At 48.3% G+C, this 25,438-nt stretch overlaps 1 protein-coding gene and 2 long non-coding RNA genes across 4 annotated transcripts in view; 1 reads left to right on the forward strand and 2 right to left on the reverse strand.

The window, feature by feature from the left end:
- The window catches only part of SLC13A2 (solute carrier family 13 member 2), a 26,006-nt gene extending 15,067 nt beyond the window's left edge, over nt 1–10,939 (reverse strand). The window contains exon 1 of one of the 2 annotated variants that reach the window (XM_027034493.2): nt 10,416–10,939. In XM_027034493.2, the coding sequence (XP_026890294.1) occupies nt 10,416–10,517 (102 nt within the window). In that variant the 5' untranslated portion in view covers nt 10,518–10,939. The remainder of the gene's footprint in view (nt 1–10,415) is intronic. The other variant, XM_027034494.2, reaches the window with a different exon arrangement.
- LOC128313387 (uncharacterized) lies at nt 8,763–12,987 on the forward strand. Its single transcript, XR_008294033.1, has 3 exons — nt 8,763–9,436; nt 11,075–11,216; nt 11,562–12,987. It is a non-coding gene; the product is annotated as an uncharacterized LOC128313387 (long non-coding RNA).
- On the reverse strand, nt 12,748–23,074 carry LOC113592700 (uncharacterized). Its single transcript, XR_008294031.1, has 2 exons — nt 21,443–23,074; nt 12,748–13,317 (listed from the first exon to the last, which is right to left on the reverse strand). It is a non-coding gene; the product is annotated as an uncharacterized LOC113592700 (long non-coding RNA).
- Nucleotides 23,075–25,438: the final 2,364 nt, after the last annotated feature.

Here is a 25,438-nt window from a genome sequence, read left to right on the forward strand (position 1 = left end):
CTGCCCCTCTGCCCCCGGTAAGTAGGGATGCCGCTGGCAGGGAGCACTCCTGGGTCTGGGGAGGGAGGTGAGGCACTAGTGCTCACCTGCCAAGCACCATGGCAAAGGAGAGATCAGAGTGGGATCCCAGAGGAGAAGGGGCCCCCTTCCCGGAGCCTCCATCTGTCTGGGCTGAGGAAGGCTCTCAGAGGGGACACTGAACAGGTACTGAGGGATGAATAGGAGTTTGGTGGGCAGGTGGGCAAATGGTGTTGAGGTGAGGGAGTAAGCAGAGAGGGAACAGAATGAGGCATAAAAGATTTCAGTGCATTCTTGGAGGAGTGTAATGCTTGGAAAAGGCCTTGTCTGCCTTGAGGGAGATCTAGGACTTTATCTGGAAGACGGGGGTAAAAAGTGGGCCCCTTAAAGGGTTTTAAGAGGAGAGAGTGACATGGTCAGGTTACGCTGATGCTACCATTTGTGATTAAAAAAAAATTTTTTTTAAATATTTCTTTATTTTTGGGAGACTGAGAGACAGAGTGCAAGCAGGGGAGGGACAGAGAGAGAGAGAGAGAGAGAGAGAGGGAGAGAGAATTTGAAGCAGGCTCCAGGTTCTGAGCTGTCAGCACAGAGCCCGACACGGGGCTCGAACCTATGAAGCGTGGGATCATGACCTGGTCTGAAGTTAGATGCTTAACCGACTGAGCCACCCAGACGCCCCAACCATTTGTGATTTTTAAAAATATGTGCACAAGTGTTTGTATATACATGGGAAAATCTCTGATTCAGAGATTCTTGCCCATTTTTTGTACCAAGTTTTCCTTGGCAGCCTGATGAAGTCTTCTAACTCCTTCTCAGAATAATGTTTTTAGGGGGGCCTGGGTGGCTCAGTCAGTTAAGCGTCCGACTCTTCATTTCAGCTCAGGATCTCATGGTTCATGGGATCGAGCCCCATGTCGGGCTCTGTGCTGACAGTGTGGGGCCTGCTTGGGATTCTCTCCCTCTTTCTCTGCCCCTCTCCTGTTTGCATGGGTGCTCTCTCGCTCTCACTCTCTCTCTCAAAATAAATAAATACATAAGCTTAAAAAATAAAAGAATAATGTTTTTAAATCTGTTAAATAAAATGCATAGAATCACAAAGGAGACCAACTGCATTGAAATACAGTGATTGCAATATGAAAGATGGGCTAGATAATGACATATGTTACTCTTTCTTAGCTAACAAGACTTTCACTGGCTAACAGCTACTGTAATTGCAAAGTCACGATTAACAAACAATATTTCAAGGTACCTGCAACAGCTGTAATGCAATGTGAAAATATCTGTGATTTCTACCGGTGGCGAAGTCAAAGACATGGTTAATACTATTGTGGTTTGTGGGGCATCTGGGTGGCTCAGTCGGTTGAGCATCTGACTTCGGCTTGGGTCATGATCTCACTGTTGGTGAGTTCGAGCCCCGAGTCGGGCTCTGTGCTGACAGCCTGGAGCCTGTTTTGGATTCTGTGTCTCCCTCTCTCTCTACCCCTCTCCAGCTTGCGCTCTGTCTCTCTCTCTCTCTAAATAAATAAATGTTAAAAACAAACACTACTGTGATTTGTTATCTACATTCATGACAGAAGTAAATTTTCTTTAGGTTATTGATGATAAAATACAGGTGTTTTTTTTTGTTTTTTTTTTTCTATCCAAGTACACAGACGTCCTGAATTTTCCCCACAGATTCCCAAGGATGAGGAGTCCCTGCTCTGGAGCATGCACACCGTGCTGGCCACTGAGACTGCCCTCAGGAAGGGCACTGGGGCGGAGAGTGGGCTGAAGACCTCTCCATTTCACTCTTTGGTACTGCTGAATTTTGTACGATGTCAGTATGCCATCTAACTACACAGATAAATCATCTAAAGATGAAAATAGGGAGCAGGGCACCTGAGCAGCTGTCGGTCGAGCGTCCGACTCTTGATTTCAGCTCAGGTCATGATCCTAGAGTGGCAGGATAGAGCCCAGCTTTGGGATTCTCTTTCCCTCTCTCTCTGCCCTGCCCTTGCTCATGCATGCACACCCTCTCTCTCAAAAAAATATAAATAAATATAAATAAAAAATTTTTAACAAAATAAGTAAAATGGGGAGCTTACACCTGCTATATTGCGGCAAATGAATTGGAAGACACAGGATGGGAGTCCGGGAGGTCCCAGGAGGCTCCAAGAGGCCGTGCTGCGTGTCCAGTGGGCAGATGGCGGGGGCTCAGAGCAGGTCATAGCAGTGAAGATAGAGGGAAAGGATGGACTCCGGAGATATTAGGAGAAGACAGGGTTTGGGTGATGGTTCATGGCTTGGGCAGAAGAAGTGGGCGGAGAAAACTATCCGGTGCTCGTCCTGGGTGTCTAGATACATGGCAGGGACCACAAGGAGGGGAGACAGGCTGAAGGGGGTTGAGGAAGGAGGTGCAGAGTGGGCTGGGGTGTATGATATTCTTTCCAGGAATAATAGGTCCGTCCATGCTACATGCCTAATCTTTTTGAGACACTGAATATACAAAGTGGACAATGGCCACTCCACATATAAAAATATGCCCTGAAACCTCTGCAGCAACCAGCCCGGCTAGCCCAACCACAACATCTCCAACAATGGCCCAAACAGTCTGGATTTGCTCAATGACCGCCAGCTTCCCTCATCTTTGTCCCCACTCTCTACCCCCACTTCCAACTCAGGACCAACCAGTGAAAGCTAAATATACATCCTTAACCCATCACACGGGACGCTCCGCGTCTGTCAGCCCCCGTCCAGCTTCCCCTGCCAACAGCCTCCAGTCAGGGCGGACCTGAAGCCTCCCCTTTTCCACTCTAAACCATTCCCACCTCCTGCCCACCTTTGAGGCTCTGCGAAAAGCAAGCGATGGTGGCTGACTCCCTTCCTATCCTTTGCCTGATCTCATTTGGGAGATCTTTGTTTATTTCTGCACCATAATGGGAATGAGTTTGTTACATCATCTTCTGTTCTAAGAGGCTGAGGGGAAACAATGGGGCTCTGAGTGTCAGAGAAGACAAACTGTTGGGGGAAGAGTCCTGACCTCACAGTCTGGGCTGGGGCCAGGTCCGCCTGAGTCCACAGAAGAGCAAAACAGCAGGCAGGAGTGCTATGAGCAAACCACTCCCACACTCCGTGGGTTTGATCCCCACCACAGCCCCAGGCCTTGCTGCTGGAAACTGTCCTGGTTAAGGTTCTACCTTGCTTTCCCACTCTTGACCTTCACCGAGCAGGTGCTGATAGGCATGGACATAATTTGGTCGTTTGGGCAAAAAGTCCAAGCCGGGGAGATTTCTCCCAGGGATTCCCCTGGACTTGGAGGCTGGGTCCTTCTAATCCTCCTCCCAGGCCCCTCAGAGACCAGAAAACCTGTCTCCAACTAGTCCCAGCACTGCTGGCGGCCACAATTTGGGATTACACCTCACAGCTCTCGTGGGGGTGACCAGCCGCACCTCTCCCTCCTACTTCATAGGTGGGAACACGGAGGCCCCCTCGTGAGGACAACAGCTCACGTGAACAGAAGTCATCTCTGGAAAAGAAGTGCCTGGGGCTAGGGGCGCTCGGGTGGCTCAGTCGGTTAAGTGTCCGACTTCGGCTCAGGTCATGATCTCCCAGTCTGTGGGTTCGAGCCCCGCAACGGGCTCTGTGCTGACAGCTCAGAGCCTGGAGCCTGCTTCGGATTCTGTGTCTCCCTCTCTCTCTGCCCTCCCCTGCTCACACTGTCTCTCTCTCTCAAAAATAAATAGAGAGAGGAAGAAAGTGCCGGGGGCTAGTTGTGTCTTCCAGGGGCTAGGAATTCAGACAAGGGGCAGACGCAGAGAACCACCCGTTACTGAGCCCTGGGTACCGGGCACTTTATGTACACGGGTTATTTCGTTTTATCTTCAGTGCAGCACCTTAGGGGGAGAGGGCTGGTGAGGTGAACAGCTGTTCATACTACAGAGTGAATTTGGACCCACATCTGTCTGACTCCCAAACCCCTGTTTTGTTCCATGGACTCTGCCTTCTTGACCGAGAGCCAGGAAGTCTCAGAAGATGGAGGTGGGCCCCAGAACTGAGGTCCAAATTCCTTGTACGGTCTTCATGCCTAGGGTGAATCATCCGAGTCCTGCTCTGTCTCTGGGATTCAGGAACAGCTTATAGTAAGGGCGTTTTAATTACACAGATTAAAAAAATTTTTTCTAACATTTTATTTATTTTTGAGAGAGAGAGAGAGAGAGAGAGAGAGAGAGAGAGAGGCAGAGTACGAGCGGGGGAAGGGCAGAGAGAGAGAGACACACAGAATCCGAAGCAGGCTCCAGGCTCTGAGCTGTCAGCACAGAGCCCGATGTGGGGCTTGAACTCACCAACCGTGAGATCATGACCTGAGCCGAAGTCAGACACTCAACTGACTGAGCCACCCAGGTGCCCCTAATTCCACAGATTTTAAACCTCACACATGCGTATACACAACGTACTGTTCGTGTATTCTAGGAGTGCAGCTGATTCAGATGAAGAAATTCTGCCCTCTGTTCTTCCTGTACATACAATCTGGATTTCAGCTAAGCTCTGTCTGGGCAAACATTGTGCCCCTAGGAGACTGTTTTTACAGATGGTCCCATCGGGTCCCGGGGCAGGGCCAGGCACCTGCGTTTTGACCCTAAAAATCTTCACTCCTTTCTCCTGGCTTTTCAGGGCTGACGACGTTGGCTGACCTCCCCCTGCCTCCCTAAGTGAGTTTATACCATCTTGTCCTCACTCTGTTCCCCATGCCACACTGGCCTTTGTTTATCCCTCCACCTTGCCAAGCTCACCCGTGGCCTTGGGCTTTTGCACCGCGTGCCCTGCCTGGACAGCTCTTCACCCAGAGCTGTGTTTGGCTGGCCTGTTACTTGCCATTCAGGTCCTAGGGTAAATATCATTGCCCCGGGAGGCCTTCCTTGACCACCTTATCCAGAGCAGCCTGTCCGTTACAGTTTTTGCAACAAGGACAGTAGATGCTTTTGTGTGTCTTCCCCCCCGCCTTCCCATCCCCCACTGTCTAAACAGTTCTTGCCGCATAGTACATGTTCCCTAATGAGGGAATGAACGCGTGAATGAATGGATGGACATAAGGTTTCTGGCTCACTGATAGGGCCTCTTTGCTGTCTGATTACAGGGTTGGGGGAGCAGTGAGGAAGCCCCAGGCCCCACTGTCCCCACACTGGTGGCTGATCTTGAGGCTAGGAAGTTTCTACTGGATTCATTAATAACCCATGTTTTGCCTTTTGGAAAAGTCACTGAAGGATTTGACCTGTCTTGCTCTGGAACGAGCATCTGCTCGTCCCACCAGAGGGTGATGAGCATTTCAAGGATTCTGTTGCTCCCCCTCGAACATACCCCACTGTTCCAGCCCCCACACCTTTGCTCCCGCAGTTGTCTCCACCTGGCCTGCCCTCTACGGATGCCTCTGTTGGAATCTCACTCAGCCTTCAAGGCCCAACTCAAACGCCACCTGCTTTGGATTCTCCCCTGACTCATTCGGAAGAATCTCCTCCCTCCTCTGAGCTCCTCAGCCTTCTGGCTGTACCTCTGGGTGAACACATGTTCCTCTACACTAATAGCAACTTGAGACAGAACCCTGTGTTCCTTCTCAGGAACCCCTAGCACAGAGCAGGCGCTCAGACATCCCTGACTACACCAGAGTGGAAGGATTGGCCGATGGCTGGCTGGATGTGAGGGTAGATGGCTTAAGAGGTGACTTACAACGAGGCCACCACCCTGTATCCCTGGACAGTCCCAGGCTGAGACCCCAAGGCCAGCTTCCAGTTTAGACTTTGCCTTTCTCTAGCTGGGGTGTTAGACAAATTCCTTGACTACCCTGGGCCTCAATTTATATGTCTATAAAATGGGATAATAGCAGTAATCTCACAGTAACTGAGAAGTTTTTGTGAGAAATAAATGCATTTGTGCTTTGAAGTGCTTGGCACAAAGACGGACACGTAAGAACTACTCCATAAATGTCAACTTTTATAATATAGACACCAGTCTGAGCCTAGTCTGGGGCCCCACCCTCCCACTTCAGGGGCCAGGGGTAAGCTTGGACACTCACTGCAGATGGCAGGGACTCAAGAGTCCTCTTGGCCCACATTCATGCCTTCATTTGGCAGATATTTGTTGAGCACCTACTGTGTGCCAGCTACTGGGGACTGGGCAAGGAAAAAAGACAAAGTCCCTGCCCTCACGGAGCCTACATTCTAGGATAGGGAGTCAGAGAATAAATAGAAAAGAAACAAATACATCAGGGGTGACTGGGTGGCTCAGTTGATTAAGTGTCTGATGCTTGGTTTCAGCTCAAGTCACGATTCTGTGGTTCATGGGTTCGAGCCCTGCATCAGGCTCCGTCCTGCCAGTGCAGAGCCTGCTTGGGATTCTCTCTCTGTCTCCTCTCTCTCTCCCTCTGTCTCCCCTGCTCATGCTCTCTCTCTCAAGATGGATAAACTTTAAATAAATAAATAAATCAGAAACAAATGTATCATTTCAGATGGCGAAAGCCCTTTAAATAAAACAATGGGGTTTCGTAATAGAGCGCACCTGGCGGCAGTCAGAGAAGGCTTTTTCTGAGGCCATGGATTTAGGTTGAAACCTAAGGAATGAGAAGCACTCATCTGGGAAAGAACATTCCAGGCGGGGAGATGAGCAATTTGAGGAGACCAGAGAAAGCTGGTGAGGCTGGAGAAGAGTGAATGAGAGGTAGGATATGAGGCTTTGGGGACCATGGGGTCTACCCTCTAAACGCTAAGAGGTTTGGGTTCTGTTTCAAGTTTGACAGGAAGCCTGTGTAAGGGCTCACACAGGGTAGTGGCTGGGTAAAGAATGGTCTGGGGAGGAACAGGGAGAGGAGAGATATGGCGGCCTGGACTGGCGTGGAGGCAGTGACAGGTGATTCCATTCAGAATGTTTCACGGAGGGGCACTAGGGTGGCTCAGTGTTAAGCATCTGACTTCGGCTCAGGTCGTGATCTCATGGTTCATGGGTTTGAGTCGCATACTGGGTGAGCTTGAGCCCCACTTCCAGAGAGCTCCGCCTCTCTCTCTCTTCTCTCTCTCTCTCTCTCTCTGCCCCTTCTAGGATTCTCTCTCTGCGCCTTGCTCACTTGTGCCCCTCTCGCTCTCTCAAAAAAAAAATAATATTTCGTGGATACCGAGTCAACAGGACCCACTGGTGCCATGTGGAAATGAAGGGAAAACAGGAATCAGGGATGGCTCTAGGGGCACCTGGCTGGCTCATTCAGTAAAGCATACAACTCTTGATCTTGGGGTTGTGCGTTCGAGCCCCATGTTGGATATGAGATTACTTAAAAATAAATTAAAAAAAATTTTTAATGTGCATTCATTTTTGAGAGATGGAGTGTGAGTGGGGAGGGGCAGAGAGAGAGGGAGGCACAGAATCTGAAGCAGGCTCCAGGCTCTGAGCTGTCAGCACGGAGCCCGACGTGGGGCTCGACCTCATGATCTGTGAGAGCATGCCTTGAGCCAAAGTTGGCGGCTTAACCGACTGAGTCACCCAGGTGCCCCGCTAAAAATAAAACCTTAAAAAAAAATAATAATAGGAATGGCATCGAAAGAGGAAGTCGAACCACTCTTGATGAGTAAGGCTGCAGGAAGAGCCAGCTGGAAAAGATGAGCAATCAGGGTTCTGTTTTGGATGTATAAAAGCATATGCTGTTTAAAAGAAAAGATTCAGGAACAAGAGTCCAATGTTAGTTGAGTAATAAGGGCTTAGAGGTTAGGGCTGGGGCTGCAGATTGGGGAGCTGTCTCCCCAGCGAAACAGCAAAAGGTCATCTAGGGGGAGAGTGAGAACAGGGAGGGAGACAGGAAAAGTGGCCAGGGAGAGGAAAGCCAGGAGGTGTCAACAAAGCCAGGCCTCGAGAACCCTCTGGAAGGTAGGGTCTTGAAGACTGGAGCTGTCTTTTTTTTTTTTTTTTTTAATGTTTATTTATTTTTGAGAGCAAGAGAGAGAGAGAATAAGTGGGTTAGGGGCAGAGAGAGAGGGAGACACAGAATCCAAAGCAGCCTCCAGGCTCCGAGCTGTCAGCACAGACCCCGACGTGGGGCTCGAACTCACAAACTGTGAGATCAAGCCCTAAGTCGAAGTTGGACGCTTAACTGACTGAGCCACCCAGGTGCCCCCGAGACTAGAGCTGTCTTTAAAAAAAAAAATTTTTTTTTTTTAGTATTTATTTATTTTTGAGAGAGACAGAATGTGAGCGGGATAGGGGCAGAGAGAGAGGGAGACACAGAATCTGAAGCAGGCTCCAGGCTTTGAGCTGTCAGCACAGGGACCAACGCGGGGCTCGAACTCACAGGCCGTGAGATCATGACCTGAGCCGGAAGTCAGACGCTTAACCAACTGAGCCACCCAGGTGCCCCTGAGACTGGAGCTGTCTTAAGGAAAGACAGGTGCGGTGCAGACAGGCTTTGAGGCCTTCTGCTGTGAGAGTCAGAGAAAGCAGGCCTTTGGAGGGGGATGTAGGATTCAAGGAGGGTTTGGTTTTTAAGGTGATAATGTAGCCTGTTTGTATGCTAATGGCAGAGCTTAGGCAGAGAGGGAGACATTGATGAGGCAGGAGAGAGAGAGGATAATTATGGGAGCAAAGTCCTTGAGAGGAGCTGGTATCCAGGGCCCCAGTGGAGGGGCTGGGCCCCATAGATAGGACCAGGAACAGTTCGTCTGAGTCAGGACATAGTCTGTGAGGCCGAGGCGGGCAGCAGGGCTGGGAGCAGCACAGGGAAGATGGGAGCTCTGACACACAGCTCTCCCACCAGGAGGCCTGGCTTCTAGTTCTGACTCAGGCTTCCCTGTGTGACGTTGGGCAAGTTGCTGGGTCTTTCTGGGCTGTACTTACCTGGGGAGCAAAATGGGAATCATGGTCCCTGTCTGTCCTTCCTCCTGCGGTTAGCACACTTGACCCAACCTGTCTGAAAACCCATCTGATGGGTCCCCAGCACAGAGATGTCACCGGCTTTGGCCCGAGATGAGAGTTGTCTCAAGGGTCAGCCAGGCCTTATCACTTACCAAGTGTCCTGGGCCCACTCCTGGGCCCCTACATCCCCAGTCCTTCACCCCTTTGGGATACCATGAACAAAAAGCCTGCCTCGATTTCCCTATCCGTAACAAAAGAAAAGAGCTCAATGGGCTGTGCTGGGATTGTGGGGTGGGGCCAGAGGCTGGATTCTGTCTGAGCCTTTTGGGAAGCAGCAGGGTGGAGAGAAGTTAGCTAGACCACACCCCCAGCTCTGCCACTTTCTAACTCTGTGACCTGCTATGAAGCTTGAGCTTCAAGGCCCTCCTGAACTGACCCTTCCCAAAGCCCCATTATTTCAGATTTATAATTGTATGTACTTTTCCTTACAAGGTGGCCCTCAAAGTGTATAATCTCCAAGCTCCATGAAACCAGGATCTGCCTTGGGATGCAGGTAAGGGACTTAACCTCACTTTTCCCATCTGTAAAATGGGACAGTCAGACCCACCTCTTAAGATGAGAGGAAGGGGGGGAGCCTGGGTGGCTCAGTCGGTTAAGCAGCCGACTTGGGCTCAGGTCACGATCTCGTGGCCCGTGAGTTCGAACCCCGCGTCGGGCTCTGTGCTGACAGCTCAGAGCCTGGAGCCTGCTTCAGATTCTGTGTCTCCCTCTCTCTCTGACCCTCCCCTGTTCATGCTCTGTCTCTCCCTGTCTCAAAAATAAATAAAATGTTAAAGATGAGAGGAAGGGAAGCCGGAGGGCGGCGGCGGCGGGGAGGGGGGCACGGAAAGATGAGTGGAAGGGTCACTCGGTGCATGGGACAGGGCATGTGGTGGGGGCTCTGATAAATGGGAGCCCAAGTTATGGCTCCTGCTGCCTGATGGAGGGCAGCAGGACCCTGTGGCACCTCTCCCGCCATCCAGGGTATGGGGTCTACGGGCCCACTGGTTGGGTCCTGTCCGTCCAGTTCCCACTCCTCTCCCTCAGCTGACTTAGCCTTTGGGATCCAGGTGAGCTCTTTCTCTTTCTACGTACACCCTTAATGGCACAAACTGCCTGAGGCCAGCTTCCTCCTACTCCCTTTCTACCCCTCTCTCCCGCCCCACTGAGCCCAGTCCAGGGCTGGGGGAGCACCCAGGAGGCAGATAACCCCATCTGCTGCCACCTGCACCCTCTTTGTGGAAGTGGCTTCCTGTCTCCCAAGGCGGTAGATTTCAAGTGCACCTGAGCAATTAACATTGGGCTACTACACTGAGTGCCAAGCAAAAGCCCCCTTTGCTCTCGTCGCCCTCAGCCTCAGGTCATAGTCTCAACTCACAGGATAGGGGGTGATGAGTGAGCTATGCTGGTCCTAAGGATGCCCAGCTCTGGCCTGGAATGCCCTCCCCCCACCCTTTTGGAGCTTGTCTGTGCCCAGAGCCCCAAGTCCTTACCTTAGTGGGGACGAGGATGGGCAGAGGCAGCAGGAAAATGGGCAGCAAGAACACAATCAGGTAGGAGCGATAGGCCCACAGGCCCTGCCAGCAGGTGGCCATGGTGGGGACCCACGAGGGCTGCTGAAGCCACTGCCTCCGAGATCCAGGGAACTAAAGGAGCAACGCAGCAGCGGGTAGGCGGCCGGCCGGGGCAAGTTTATATAAAGCCGGCTGAGTGTTAACCATTGACCCACTCTGGCAATCGGACTGTTTTTGGAGTCCAGGAGGTGAGAGTAAGGAGGAGGGACTTGCAGGAGGTATAAAGATCAGGAAGACTTTGCAAAGAAAGGGAGCAGGCAAGATCAAGGAATAAAAGCCTCAGGTTCTTCCGAGAAGTTAAGCCCAGAGTTAACCCCTTCTGGGCAGAGGGCTGCCTCGGGAGAGGCTGGAGAAGGAAGGGTGTCTGGGAAGCCCCACAGCTCGCCTCGCCTCTGCGGGGCAAAGACCCACAGCCCCCTCCCCAGCCCAGCCTCCCCTCTCTCCTTTTACTCTATATCTCCGCAGAGCAGTTTATACTGCCCCAGGGGCAGCCCTGCCCCCACAGAGGCCCTGCCCATCAGGAGTTTCCAGTCTGAGATTGAGGACAGCCAATCTGAAGCAAGCCCTCCTCCTTCCAGGTATCAAGGAAACTGCCAGTCCTGACGCTTGTTTGCTGTTTGCTGTGTGACGCTGCTTCACTGACTTAACCTCTCTGAACAACCACTTCCTTGTTCTGCTGTCATATCTTCCCATTGTGAGGCTCATCTTAGACAATCTGTGGTATGTGGATCATAAAGATTAGTTTTTTAAAGTCCTTCCTGGTTCCTCACCCCCACCCCAAACTGCCGTAGAAGACCGGCAAAGATCTCCCCATTTATACACCATCCATCCATCCATCCATCCATCCATCCATCCACTCACCAAACAAGCATTTGGCCCCAAATTATATAGTCAGTCCTGTGTTCAGTGCGAAGGATGCAGAAATTAGGATGCTGCTGGTAATAGTGTTCGTTTCACATTCAGTACAAGCTGGTCAGTGTACTATTTCATTTGCTCTGTACAAACACTATGGTTGACGTAACTATTCCACTTGATGGGTGGGACAACTGAGGTCCCAGGACACAGAGCCAGCCAGAATTCTAACACGCTTTCTGAGTGCCCTGTGGGGAAGTCCAAACCCAGTGGCACCAGGTGACAGGAGAGAATGAGGAGCTTGGGACAAGGGCTGCCGGAGAAAGTGACATGTGAGCTAAACCCGGCAAGTCGCGTCTAATGTGGTCACCAGGTGCTGAAGGGACGATCACTAGCAGAGAGAAGAGCATGCTAAGACCTGGAGGGGGGGTGTGTGTGTATAGGTGTTTGTGTAGGAGGGTGCATGTTGTGGGTTGGAAGGACTTGCTGGTTGTCTGTCTACCTAGAGCCTCAGGCTCTCTGTGCTCTCACCCTTCCCCACCCCAGAGGGCACACAGGAGATGCTCGATCCATATTTCCATGGTTCTGTTGATGATTGATGTGTGCCTGGATAAGAAGGCAGGGAGAGTGTTTCAGGATGGAAACACAGCCCGGGCAAAGATGCAGAACCATGGTGGAGTTTAGAGAACAGAAGCTTCTCTGTGGTTGGAATATGGGTTTGTGGGGGCAGGATGGAGAGCAGATGACCCCACTTGCAAGGTGTAAAACAGCATGGCCTGGGCTGTTCGCCCACGAGATACTCCTGGAGCCAGTGAGGTCTGTGTGAGAGAGACCCTCGGTGCCCTCTGCAGGGACAGCAGAGGGCTTTGGACAGAATCAGGTTGCAGGATTGCTGGGGCCGAGCTGGTGGGAAGGTACAGTAAGACAGGACAGACTGGCCTCCCCTACAGCCCTATTCAGGTTATGGCTTCTCCACTCCCACTCAGCCAACCCGCCACCTGCTTAGGGCAAGGTGAGGAGCAGTCTGGAGGCACAGGGATAGACAAAAGGTTTCAGATACTCAGGACAATACCAGAATTCAGTCTCAACCGGCAGGTGGCCTCTCCTGTGGCCTGGGGCTATGGAGGAGTCACCGAGGGAGCAGACCTGGGACTCCTGCAGAGGGAAGACATTCTGTTTGTGTATAATCTACATCCCAATTTACCCTCTCCACAGCTCTCCAGACCAAGCTGTGATTTGGGCTCAGGGCAGTGAAGTCACTCACCCAGGGTCATACAGCTTGTGAGTAACTAAGAGAGAACCCAGATTCATATTCGAGGCCGTCTGTGCTCTCTGTGATGTGGTGTTTGGAGTGGTGGGGATCTGGAGCCGACGGCCAAGAAAGAATTATTGAGACGTCTTTGGTGGAAAAAGGTGGTTTTATTAAAGCCCGGGGATAGGTCCCGCGGGCAGCAGATTATAAGCAAATTCAATTTTACCTGCCATTTCCTTCTTGCCTTTGTTCCGCACATCACTACGGAGGGGAGGGTGGTGTTGGGGCTAGAGGCTTCTGGAGATTAAGCTATTGATAAGATTGCCTTTTTCTTGTCATTTACTAAGCTATTTGTAAACGGATGGAGACTCAGTTCCTGTGATCGCTATCAGCTCAACCATTTGTTTTCTGTCCTTTCCTTTGTTCTGGGGCAGCCAGGACTACCTGAGGAATATCACCCCTGTCCCACCTGGGGTGGGGTGCTTTGCCCTCAGCCTGCCTTATGCTCCCTCATCATATCCCCCCTGCATAATTTTGACCCTTAAGTCTTTACAGTTGCTGAAGGTGGAAGGTCTCATCTTCCGCAGCTTCTTCCTGCTGAGTAGGGGTGTAGAGTTGTCCCTACCTATGGGTCAATATTGGTCAGTCGGGGAAGGTGTAGAGAAGTTACGAAGGCGGAGGCAGCTGAATCCAATGTGGACAACATGCCTGAACCTCCTGGAGGAGAAAGGATCATCTGTTAATATAAATTGAGGAAAGGAGAATGAAAAAGAAAGGTGCAACCATCAATTTTGTTTGAAGAGAAGTTTGGGATCTTCCATAGCTATAAACTTTATTCCTATAAACGAATAAGAAGGCACATTTGTTTGCTCACTGGTTTCCTGTGAAGGAGTAATAAAGAAGGCTTTATTCTAGATATATAAGCCCATGAAGAGAGCCCCTGTACTACTGCAGTGGGAGTACATAATATGACCCGGTAGGGGCCCTTCCACTCTGGGGTTAAATCCCCTTCTGTGTTAGACTTCCAATCTTTTTTTTTTTTTTTTAATTTTTTTTAATGTTTATCTATTTTTGAGAGAGAGAGAGAGAGAGAGAGAGAGAGAGCGCGCGCGCGCGCAAGCGGGGGAGGGGCAGAGAGAGAGGGAGATACAGAATCCAAAGCAAGCTCCAGGCTCTGAGCCATCAGCACAGAGCCTGATGCGGGGCTCGAACCCACAAACCGTGAGATCATGACCTGAGCCGAAGCCAGAGGCTTAACCGACTGAGGCACCCAGGTGCCCCTAGATTTTCAATCTTTTAACTAAACCAGGTCTCCTGGGTTTATATGGGGTGGGTTCCTAGTAACTGGCAGATCAGGTTTAGGGCGGATATGGTTTGTATATTTAGAGATTTATGAATTAACCCAGGCTCAAGTGAATAGTTTAATAAAGCAACACAGTCTTTATCTATTGATAGGTCTGCAGTGAGAAAAGACTTATATACAATTGTTGGGGGATCCATCCCATTTTCCCAGTTGTTTAAATAATCATATGCCCCTGGGGTCCTGTTAGTATCCCCACAGAATAACAAGCAAGGAGATTGTCCATACCCGGGCTATTGTGACAATTTTTCTGAGGTTTACCTCATGTTGTCTACCTTAGGCAAACAACAAACATGTAAAGACATTCAGAACTGAATTTAATATCCATAAAGGTGTGTTACTGACACATAATTTGTCTCTCCAGTAACCCTCATTTCCAGAGATAGCCAAATCAAGACGAGTTTGTTTGTGAAACAAATCTAATTTTAACAAACTCGGCCTAATTCTTTTTTTTTTAATTTATTTTTTAATGTTTATTTATTTTTGAGACAGAGAGAGACAGAGCATTAACGGGGGAGGGTCAGAGAGAGGGAGACACAGAATCTGAAACAGGCTCCAGGCTCTGAGCTGTCAGCACAGAGCCCAACGCAGGGCTCGAGCTCACGAACCGTGAGATCATGACCTGAGCCCGAGTCGGACGCTTAACCGACTGAGCCACCTAGGCGCCCCGACCTAATTCTTTACATAAGCTCAGCAAGAACAGCAATTGGTCGGTCCTATAGATCTTAAAATTTGCTTTGCCGGAACTTTTTATAAGGAATCTCTAGATTGAATAGTACCCTCTCCAGGCCAGGAGCCAAGGCAAGTACTTGCCACTCATGCCTGCAATGCCTGTAGAGTTTGGCAGATTCCTCTTCATGAGGTCCCTAAAGTGTCCTGAGATTCCTGCACCTGCCAGGAAGTGACATTCTTTATTCACCTGGTAAGGCTGCTGGGAACCCTGTAAGGTATCAGCCCACCATTTCCAAGGGGCTTAATGGCTCCATGTTTCATAAAGTCAACCTTAGTTCCTTAGAGCTATCTGGTCATATCTGAGTCTATGAATGTCACTCTCCAATAGGACATTCCAGTCAAAGCCTTGGTGAAGTGACCAGTATTTTCAATGGTGTCCTGTTACAAGGAGAACAGATTCTTCTTGAATTTATGCAAATAAGTGTGATTGCCAAGGGAAAACTTGTTGAGAGGTTGTGAATTTCAGAGGGTTCAGGCAGAGAGAAAAGTTAAACACTTTAGTTTGTTTAGAGAGATACTTGACCCTCTTATTGTATATCACGGGTATCTTAGTTTCCTTAATCTGGGAAGACCAAACATTAGAGAACCAGCAGTGTTTTATTTTACTTAAAAAAAAATTTTCTTTTAAATGTTTAATTACTTTTGAGAGACAGACAGAGTATGAGCGGAGGAGGGGCAGGGAGAGAGGGTCAGACACAGAATCTGAAGCAGGCTCCAGGCTCTGAGCTGTCAGCACAGAACCCGCAGGGCTGGAACTCACAAACCGTGGGATCATGACCTGAGCTGAAGCCGGGCACTTAACCAACTGAGCCACCCAGGCGCCCCGACAACCAGCAGTATTTTAAGCAAGAGTCACAAAAATATAAAAGACAAAAAGACTCAAAAAATGAGCATGGTGAAAGATCTGGTGAGAGTTCATGACGATGCAATTGACCAGCAAATGCAGTTATTTCTGTGACACATAACACTTCGATACACAGAATATCAAGTGACGACCTTATTACCAAAACACATTAAAACTTTAGGAATTGCATTTATATATATGTACAGTTAGAGGATTTGCCCAAGCAATACAACCTAAGGTTTACCATTATTTGTTTGACAGTGCTTCCGGAGTAACTTAACCTACCAGATAAAAAGGACTCAGAGACTTCATTTACAATTTAAATCTTGGGAAGTTTGTTAAAACCTTAGAAAGTTATAAAGCACATCCTAAACAGGGTTACAGATCATTAAAAATCTTAATTATTTGTTTAACAAAGGTGTCAATAAAAGATTCCAAAGGCAAATATGTAGGGTGATATAACTGTTAGCAAGACTTAGCTCCTTTAACACTGAGGGATAATTAAAATATTTTTTTAACGTTTATTTATTTTTGGGAGACAGACGGGGGGGGGGGGCAGAGAGAGAGAGAGAGAGGGAGACACAGAATCTGAAGCAGGCTCAAGGCTCTGAGCTGTCAGCAGAGTCCAACACGGGGCTTGAACCCACAAACCGCGAAATCATGACCTGAGCCAAAGTTGGACGCTTAACCGACTGAGCCACCCAGGCGCCCCAACATTGAGAAGTTTTTTTTTTTTAATTTTTTTTTAACGTTTATTTATTTTTGAGACAGAGAGAGACAGAGCATGAACGGGGGAGGGTCAGAGAGAGAGGGAGACACAGAATCTGAAACCGGCTCCAGGCTCTGAGCGGTCAGCACAGAGCCCGATGCGGGGCTCGAACTCACGGACCGCGAGATCATGACCTGAGCCAAAGTCGGCCGCTTAACTGACTGAGCCACCCAGGCGCCCCGAGAAGTTTTAACTTTAAGTGATTAAAGAGTTGATAAAGACAAAGCATAAGCTATGGTTTTCTTGGCTGTCAAAAGAGAAAAAAAAAAAAAACCTTTGCATATATTTATTTTTTTTTATCAAGAGCAGATCAACAATCCAAGAAAACTTTTTTTTAACAGACAGAAAAACAGAATGTCAATCTTATACCAGTGTAACTTTAAAAATCCACTCATTTTAACCTTAGTCCTTCCTGAGACCACAAATACAATTCCTTTTTAAGATTTTTCCATCACGAACCTTCTACAACTTTCCTTTGCATTTCGAGGTTCTCCCAAGCCATTTGTCTCCAAACGACCAATCTCATTTAGGACAAAGTTACTTTCTTTTACCTTCAACAAAAATGTATTTCTGATGGGGGAGCATGGGGCAAGATGAGGGCAAAATACAGGCTGGCACCACCCCCCACTCCCCAAGGTAGAATAAGTGTGATAGTCCTTGGACGCTCCCTGGTACCCAAGAACAAAGGAAAGGGGTTTTAAGTGCTTGCCATAGTAATGTTGGAAACTAAGGCAAATGAAAAACTAAATTCCCTTACTGCCTAAAACCCACTGACAAGTCCTTGAAACCAGCAGAGTGACCTCCCTCTAGGAGCTCAGCTGCCTCGATGATGACACTTTGCTGGGGACAAAACAGAACCTTAGCTTAACATTGTCCAACCTCGAGGATCCTGTAAGTCTACTTCCTTTATCTCAACTGCCCCAAGATCTGTGCTGGCAATCATGCTCCAAGCTTATGGGCCCGATGTCCATCTGAAGGATCTCATGACTGAGGTTTTATTAACCTAGCAACAGCTAGCCCCTCAGGGTCCTAGAAACCTTGCTTCCAAAATTCCTTAGAGACTTACTCTATCCCTGACCCCCTCCCAACCTGAGGGTATGTGATGAGTTACCTGTCAGGACCCCAGTGAAGCTCTTCCTGCCCATGGGTCCTGTCCCCGTGCTTTAATAAAAAAAATTTTTTTTTAATGCTTATTTATTTTTTGAGAGAGAGACAGTGTGAGCCGGGGAGGGGCAGAGAGAGAGAGGGAGACACAATTTGAAGCAGGCTCCAGGCTCCTAGCTGTCAGCACACAGCCCAATGCGGGGCTTGAACTCACAAGCTGTGAGATCATGACCTGAGCCGAAGTCAGACGCCCAACTGACTGAGCCACCCAGGCGCCCCTCTGTCCCTGTGCTTTAATAAAATCACCTTTATGCACCAGACATCTTCAAGAATTCTTTCTTGGTCATTGGCTCTGGACCACCCCACCATCGCCCCAAAACTTCATCATTTCCATTCTTTATAACTTTCTTACACATCTCCAACTTTTTTTTTATGTAGAATGCTTCTCTTCTTTTTATCAGTCTTAACTACATTTAGCAAAATTTTAACTCTTAGAAACCTTAGTCTCTGGTGAAAACTAAGTAGTTACCAATGGTAAACTTTTGATGGCAAATTTATGAATGAATCAAGTACTGAGCATGTTTACCAACAGATGCAAATAGCCTTAGTTTCTCTGCAACAAGATGTTAAAATCACAAACCTATGTTTAGTAATCAATGCTTTAGCACTCCATTCTATTTCAAAAGGACCTAGATGTCCAGTGAATTAAATCCCATGTATCATGCAAGCAAAGCTTTAAAGCTTCAGGTTACCAAAGACTTTGAAAGCTATCTTAACAATTACCCATGAAAACTTTGAGGCAGACAAAATTAACCATTGCTTGAAGTTATCTTTTTTGCTAACAAATGGCAACAGAGATAATATGAGCTTCTTTGACCTTCAGCAAATCTGGAGAAAATATGTTTTCATATTTAATGCTGATAACTCTAAAGACATGTCTGTCTTAATTAAGCCAACAAACTTAAATTAGTTCAAACACCGAATATGTCCCACCTGCGTCCACTTAAAAGTTAATCAATTATTCCCCATGGTCAGTGTTTACCTGGGACACAGGAAGGGAAACCTGAAGTGGGCGCTCCAAGGGGGTTGCTCTCTGCTCCTTGATATTGAGGGTGGGAAGAGGAGGAGCCAATGGTTCTGAGGCACTGAAGATGCTGTAGGAACCAGTTATGCAGGCTGCACCCAAGGTGGTGCAGAAATAGGAGGAGGGGGAGGGGAAGGCAGAAGAGGCAAGGTGCTAGCAGAAGGCCAAGAAAGAGGATTTCCAGTTCTAAACCTTGTCAGCTCAGACAGGGGAGTGGATGGCATGTTTACTTATTTTTTCTTTCTTCTTTTCCACCAAAGTAGAAATATGAAGTCCATGTCAGGCCAGAGAAGACAGGGAATTTCCCTGAAACAAAGGGAGTTTTGGCAGCTGCTCGGGAATATTCCTTAACGTTCCTGTCCTGAGTTAGACTAACCGCAGTTGGCTCCAATTGTCATAGCCATTAACCCAGGAAATGAATGAGGGAGAAGCCCTCACATCTATTAGGAGGAACAGAGAGAGAAAGTCAGTGTCCCCATTGTCAGGGATGGCCTGGGTTTCCTCAGCAACCTGAGTTCTATCAGGAGGAGGCCTAGTTAGATAATTATCATCCAATATGTCAGGAGGGAGTTTACTAGCCAAATACATTTGGGCAAACACATTCCGCAAGAAGCCCTTAGGTCCAGGTGCTGATTTAGAGCCCTGAAGACCTGGACTTAAGGTATCTCTGACCATTTGCCTTGTTTTGTGCAGAAGAGATCTGACTGTCAGATCCTACTAATGCCATGCAGTGTTACAGGAGATCAGTTCTTTCCTAAATTTTGCAATCTGAATTGTTTCCAGTGGGTTAAAAGGCATCCCAAGAGAGAGCCCTTGGGGACTGAAGAAGAAGCCCCAGTGTTTCCTAGGTTCCATTACCAAAAATCACCCCCTTTGACTCCTGGGTGGCATTCCGTGCAGGATATGTCAGAGGTTCCTGGTGTCAAAAGTGACCCAAGGCATCCCTTGAACGAAAATCAATATGGATCACCATACTACCTTACCACTGAAGACAGTCCTGCCCCAGGGGAGGTCCTGTCCTGTAAAAGGCCCTCGAGGAAGGGACACCGGCATCCCTCCACTTCCCCATTGCATCCTAGGCTAAATGGGTGCCGGGCATATGAACCGAAATACCGTACCTTGAAAGTTGTGCCATAAAAGTCTGTGCCTTAAAGAACATGCCCTGATGGTCATGCCTTGGCTTACCTAGTCTTTGAAGAGCATTCTGTGGAGGCCATGCTTTAGTGTTTTGAAGAACCTACTGTTTTTAACCCATGGAAAGGACTAGAAAAGTTTTTCAAGGTGAAATTACCCAATTTTGTAATTTAAGTAGTTAGTAGAGGATGATGAGGGAGCATGAGGCAGGCTGAGGGGCAAAGCACAAGCTAGCGCTCACCCCTACACCCCAGGTGGGATCTGTGTGATTCTTCAGACACTCCCAGGTACCCAAGAACAAAGGAAAGGGGTTCAAGTGCTTGCCATGGTAATGTGGGAAACTAAGGCAAATGAAAAACTAAATTCCTTTACTGCCTACAGCCCATTGACAAGTCCTTGAAACCGGCAGAGTGACCTCCCTCCAGGAGCTCAGCTGCCTAGATAATGACACTTTGCTGGAGGCAAAAGAGAACCTTAGCTTAACGTTGTCCAACTGTAAGGATCCTGTGAGTCTACTTCCTTTATCTTAACTGCCCCAAGATTTATGCTGGCAATTATACTCCAAGCTTATGGCCCCTCGATATGCATCTGAAGGGGCTCATGACTGAGGTTTTATTAAACGTTGATAAATGGTGTTTCCCTAGCAACACGTAGCCCCTCAGGGTCCTAGAAACCTTGCTTCCAAAATTCCTTAGAGACTTACTCTATCTCTGACCCCCTCCCAACCTGAGGGTATATAACGAGATACCCATCACAACCCCAGTGCAGCTCCTCCTGCCAATAGGTCCTGACCCCATGCTTTAATAAAATCACCTTTATGCACTAGAGACATCTTCAAGAATTCTTTCTTGGTCAACAGCTCTGGACCCCACGAATCCCTCATCACCCTAAAACTTCATCAGAGAACATTAACCAAAAAAAGTAAAGATAGAAATCCTCCATGATCTAAGCGACATTGCTTAGAATGTAGTCCTTACAGCCAACTTGATAGGAAATGGTTCTAGTTGAGTTTTAATTCAATTGTGTAATAGTTTTGGCTGGCTCTCAGTGGAGATTCCGCTGCCAGAAGCAGCTAGACAAGAAATGTGAAGGGGAACACATTAGACCAATGAGGAGGAAACCTTACACGAGTCTTAAGATTGGCAGGCATCCTGGTGACTTAGGTGTCCCGTGCCCAAGACAACTTTTATAAGGACAGAAATAAAGAGAGGGCATCAAGTTTCTGGGTCTTATTGCTATTCTGGCCAGGGTACTAACTGATGGGACTTTGGAGTGGTGGGGTTTGGAACTGATGGCCAAGAAAGAATTCTTGAGATGTCTTAGGTGCAAAAAGATGATTTTATTAAAGCACCGGGATAGGACCCCTGGGCCGAAAGAGCTGACCCGGGACTAGGAGGAGAGACTGGTTATATACCATGGAGTTGGGGGAGGTAAAGTCAAGGGGAAGTTTCCAAAGGGATTTTCATATGCTAAAGAAGACTCACAGACTACTGGACGTCTAGCTATTGCCAAGTTAAGGTTGTTTTTCCCTGTAGCAAAGCATTGACGTTAAGGCAGAAGTGTTTTACTCTGCCAGCCTCAAGTTATTTATCTGTCACCTGCAGGTTATAAGGAAATGTAATTTTATCTACCATTTCCTTCTGCCTTTGTTTTCCACATCCCTAACTTCCAGCCAAAAGGCAGGCTTTCTCCTCCAAGTAGAGTAGCGATGGACCAGAGGATTGCAGCCTGAGCGATGGAAAGTGTTCCAATAAGACCATACTCCTTAAAAAGCCCCTGAAATGAAAGTAAAGGAAGAAAAGAGAAAGTACTCACCAAGTTTGCGCCAAAGCTGAGTCCTGATGAAAAGACTCAAAGCCCCACATTGGTTGCCAAATGGTGTGGTTGTTCAGGAGTGGTGGGGGTCTGGAGCTGATGGCCAAGAAAGAATTCTCAAGAGGTCTTTGGTGCAAAGAGGTGGTTTTATTAAAGCGCAGGGACAGGACCCCTGGGCAGAAAGAGCTGCACTGGGGTTATGAAGAGTGACTAGTTATATACTATGGAGTTGGAGGAGATAAAATCAAGAGGAAGTTTCTTAAAGGGATTTCCACATGCTAAGGAAGACTCACAGATTACTGGAGGCCTAGATATTGTCAAGCTAAGGCTGTTTTTCCCTCTAGCAAAACATTAACATTAAGAGTTCCTGGAGAAATGTTATACTCTGTATTTGCCTCAAGTATTTGTCAATGGGCTGCAGGTTATAAGGAAATTTAATTTTACCTTCCATTTCCTTCTTGCCTTTGTTCCCCACATCACTATGGAGGGGAGGATGATGTTGGGGCTATAGGTTTCTGGAGATTAGGCTATTGATAAGCTTGCTTTTTCCTTGTAATTTACTAAGATATTTGTAAAGTGATAGAGACTCATGTCCTGTGATCTCTATCAGTTCAACCATTTGTTTTTTTATCCTTTTCTTTGTTCTTGGGCAGCCAGGAGTGCCAAAGGAATGTCACCCTTATTTCACCTGGGGGGCGGGGGGATGGGGAGGGTGTTGTTAGCTTGTACTTTGCCCTCAGCTTGCCTTATGCTCTCTTATCATCTGCACAGCCCTCCATGTCCTGGGCCTCTAGGACAGCACTGGGACAAAACTCAGTTATTCCAAATTAGATGGCTAGTCTTTCCCTGAGCCCCCCCCCCCCCCCCCATACCCAGGCTTCACAGTTGCAACCCCCTTTGGAGTCCTAGACTCTTGGGATCCTTGCTGACCCTCTTTGGAGAAGCAATGGCAGGTTGGTGGTATAGCATCCTCAGGAGGCAGGCCCCATCACTGATCAATTCATTTCAAAGGCAGAGTCCTAAGACTGGCAGGAAGTCTCCAGCCAACACTTACAGTATAAGAACTTTCCCCTCACGTGGCAGTCACAGCCACGGCCTCATTCTCCCAGGCCTTGTTCAGTTCTACAGTTTGCCCCACCTCTATTTCCTTCAATGAATGCTTCAATAGCTGTGTTTTTTTTTTCTTCATGGCTTCTCGTGGGCTGTAAACAACTCGTGGCAGGATGTTGTGGCTATCCTTCTTCAGTCCTCGTTGGCACCCCTCCTGTGACAGGCATTATCTCCGGGAGGAGTCCTGACCAGGAAATACCTACATTGTACTTTGACCATTGACCCTCCTGGAGAGGGCCACCTGAGAACAGCTGAGAAAGTCCAAGTGGGGCAGGAGATTGTCCCCAACTTGCAAGAACCAGCCCATCCTCAGAATCGAGAGGCAGATAGGGGTGCCTGGGTGGTGGCTTAGTCTGTTGAGTATCCAACTCTTGATTTCAGCTCAGGTCATGATCTCACGGTTTGTGGGTTCGAGCCCCATGTCAGGCTCTGCACTGACAGTGAGAAGCCAGCTTGGGATTCTCTCTCTCCCTCTCTCTCTGCCCCTCCCCCACTCATGAGCACATGCTCTCACTCTCTCTCTCTCTCAAAATAAATAAATAAACTTAAAAAAAAATCAAGAGGCAGATAACCTGGAGATAGAGCCAAGGCTGGGACAGGGCCCAAAGGTGGCTTTTAGGAAGTTCAGACCTAGACGCGTGGGCAGGTATTCAGACAAAGGCCCTCGAGGCAACTGGGATTGAGCAGGTGGGGCTTGGAACCCACAGGGACACAATCCAAGTGGTTCTGGAAGGGCGGGAAAGGCTGGACATGGCAGGGAGCACCAGGAATGATTTATAAGACCTGGAGCCGCCTGACCTAAAAGGAGAGAAGACAGGGTGTCAAATCCTTGATTGAAGAGGGCAGGGGTGTCCTCGTGGACAGAGAGAACCACAGATAGCAAGGTAAGAAGGCACACTACAGCTTGTTCAAGGGCCATGTGTCCCAGCACTGGAAATGCCCCTCCTGGGTGGCGAGCTTGCCCTGAGGCAGGAGGGAGAGGTGGAAGGGATCCTACACTAAGTCAGAGGACAGGCATCCTGCTCAGAGTTCTGAGAATCCCAGACCCAGAATCTGACTCCAGGGGCCCTTGTCTTCCACTGCCTCTCCAACCGGGTGTGTTCATCTTATCTTCTACATGTTCATATCCCCTCACAGCATTTTGCAGGCTGCTCACAAGGTGCTTAAGTGACCCTACAAGACCCCATCCCTGTGACACAGTCTGGCTTATCTGAGGATGCAGAACGGGTCCTGCTCAACCATCCAAGAAGGTCCTTGCTTCTGGCAGGATAGAAATCTACATAAGCCAAGAAGAAGTGGGAGCAGTTTATTAAAGATATGGAGAAAGTGTAGGCATAGAGTGTCAGGGAGACTCTGAAAGATAGGAGAGTGAGTCTTGTCTTTGCTTGGGGTCTGGGGTTTTTGTTGAGGATGGTGATCCCATGCACCTGTCTTCTCAGTAATTCAGGAACAAAGAGGAGTGTTTGGGTATCCTCTGTAAGTCACTTGTGCCCTGGAGCCAGGGGTCTTGACGAGTCAGTGGTCTTGGAAAACGTTCGTGATGACCTCGCCAGGTCACTCCTTAGATGTCATTTATTGCATGGAAGACTCCAGAGACATCATTCACTCCTTGGCCTTTCAAAGAAGGACAGACATTATCTGGGCGATCAGGCAGGTGTAAGGGGTGGGGGGTGCGGTGTAGGTCCTAGGAAGAATAGAAGAAGGAAAAGGAGCCATAAAAGCAGTTTTTCATGGGGTCCCTGAAGTTTCCCCGTCTCACTTGCTTTCCTCTTTGCCTCAGCTCTTTCTAGATCCTCACCCGGCCCTGCGTTTACTAAAATCTCCAGGACGTGCCTATGTTCTTGCTTCCCTTAAGCATACTCTCCCTTCCTCCCCCTCCCCATGCTACTGGTTGAATCTTATTTACTTTTCAAGTCTCAGCCTAAGACTGAACTTCCTTTGTGAACATTCGTCACCAACTGGAACAGGCCCCCTGCTAAGTGCTCTAGAAGACCTTATCACAACACATGGTTCACTGCATTTCATTCTCTCCCACCAGACTACAAGTTCTGTGAGGGCAGGGTCTGTCTGTATGACAGACCTATATACCTCTTCAGCCTCTTGAGCTAATACCCAACAAATACATGTTGAAAAAAAAAAGATGGATGGATGGGTGCATAGACTGCCCATATTATAGTTTATAAGTTTCATGCCAGAGAACCAAGCCCTCTTTCCATCATGTTATGGAGCTGGTCCCTGGATCTTTAGATAAGATAAAGGGGGCCATTGGTCAGGTAACAAGGCAAAGAAGTGAATAGGGTTTCACCACCATCAGGACTATGAAGAGGAGATAGGGAATAACCCTTCTAGATTTGGCCCTGCCCATCTACTCTGGAGTCTGAGCCTAGGCAAGAATCTAGGGAATATTCTGATGCTAATAGAGACCTGAGGTTCATTTTGATATAGTCAACCCACAAACCTTCTCCCTGCATTACTGAGCAGCAAGCCTTTCTCCTTGTCTTCCAAGTTTCCATGCCTAGCTCTTTTTAAAAATTGTAGTATCATATACATAACATAAAGTTACCATCTTAATCATTTTTATGTGTACAGTCTAGTACTGTTAAGTGTAATCACATTGTTTTGCAACCAGTCTCCAGAACTTTTTCATCTTGCAAAACTGAAACTCCACACCCATTAAGCATTAACTCCCAATTCCCCTTCCCCCAGGCCCTGGAAGCCACCATTCTACTTTCTGGTTCTATGGGTTCTACTCTTCTTCTTTTTTTTTTTTTTAGTAGGCTCCACCCCCAACATGGGGCTCCAACTCATGACTCCAAGGTCAAGAGTCACATGCTCTAGGGACGAAGCCACCCAGGCACCCATTATGGTTCTTCTCTTGACACCTCA

This window comes from Acinonyx jubatus, chromosome E1 (assembly GCF_027475565.1).
Source record: "Acinonyx jubatus isolate Ajub_Pintada_27869175 chromosome E1, VMU_Ajub_asm_v1.0, whole genome shotgun sequence".
In the NCBI taxonomy this organism is placed as follows: Eukaryota; Metazoa; Chordata; class Mammalia; order Carnivora; family Felidae; genus Acinonyx; species Acinonyx jubatus.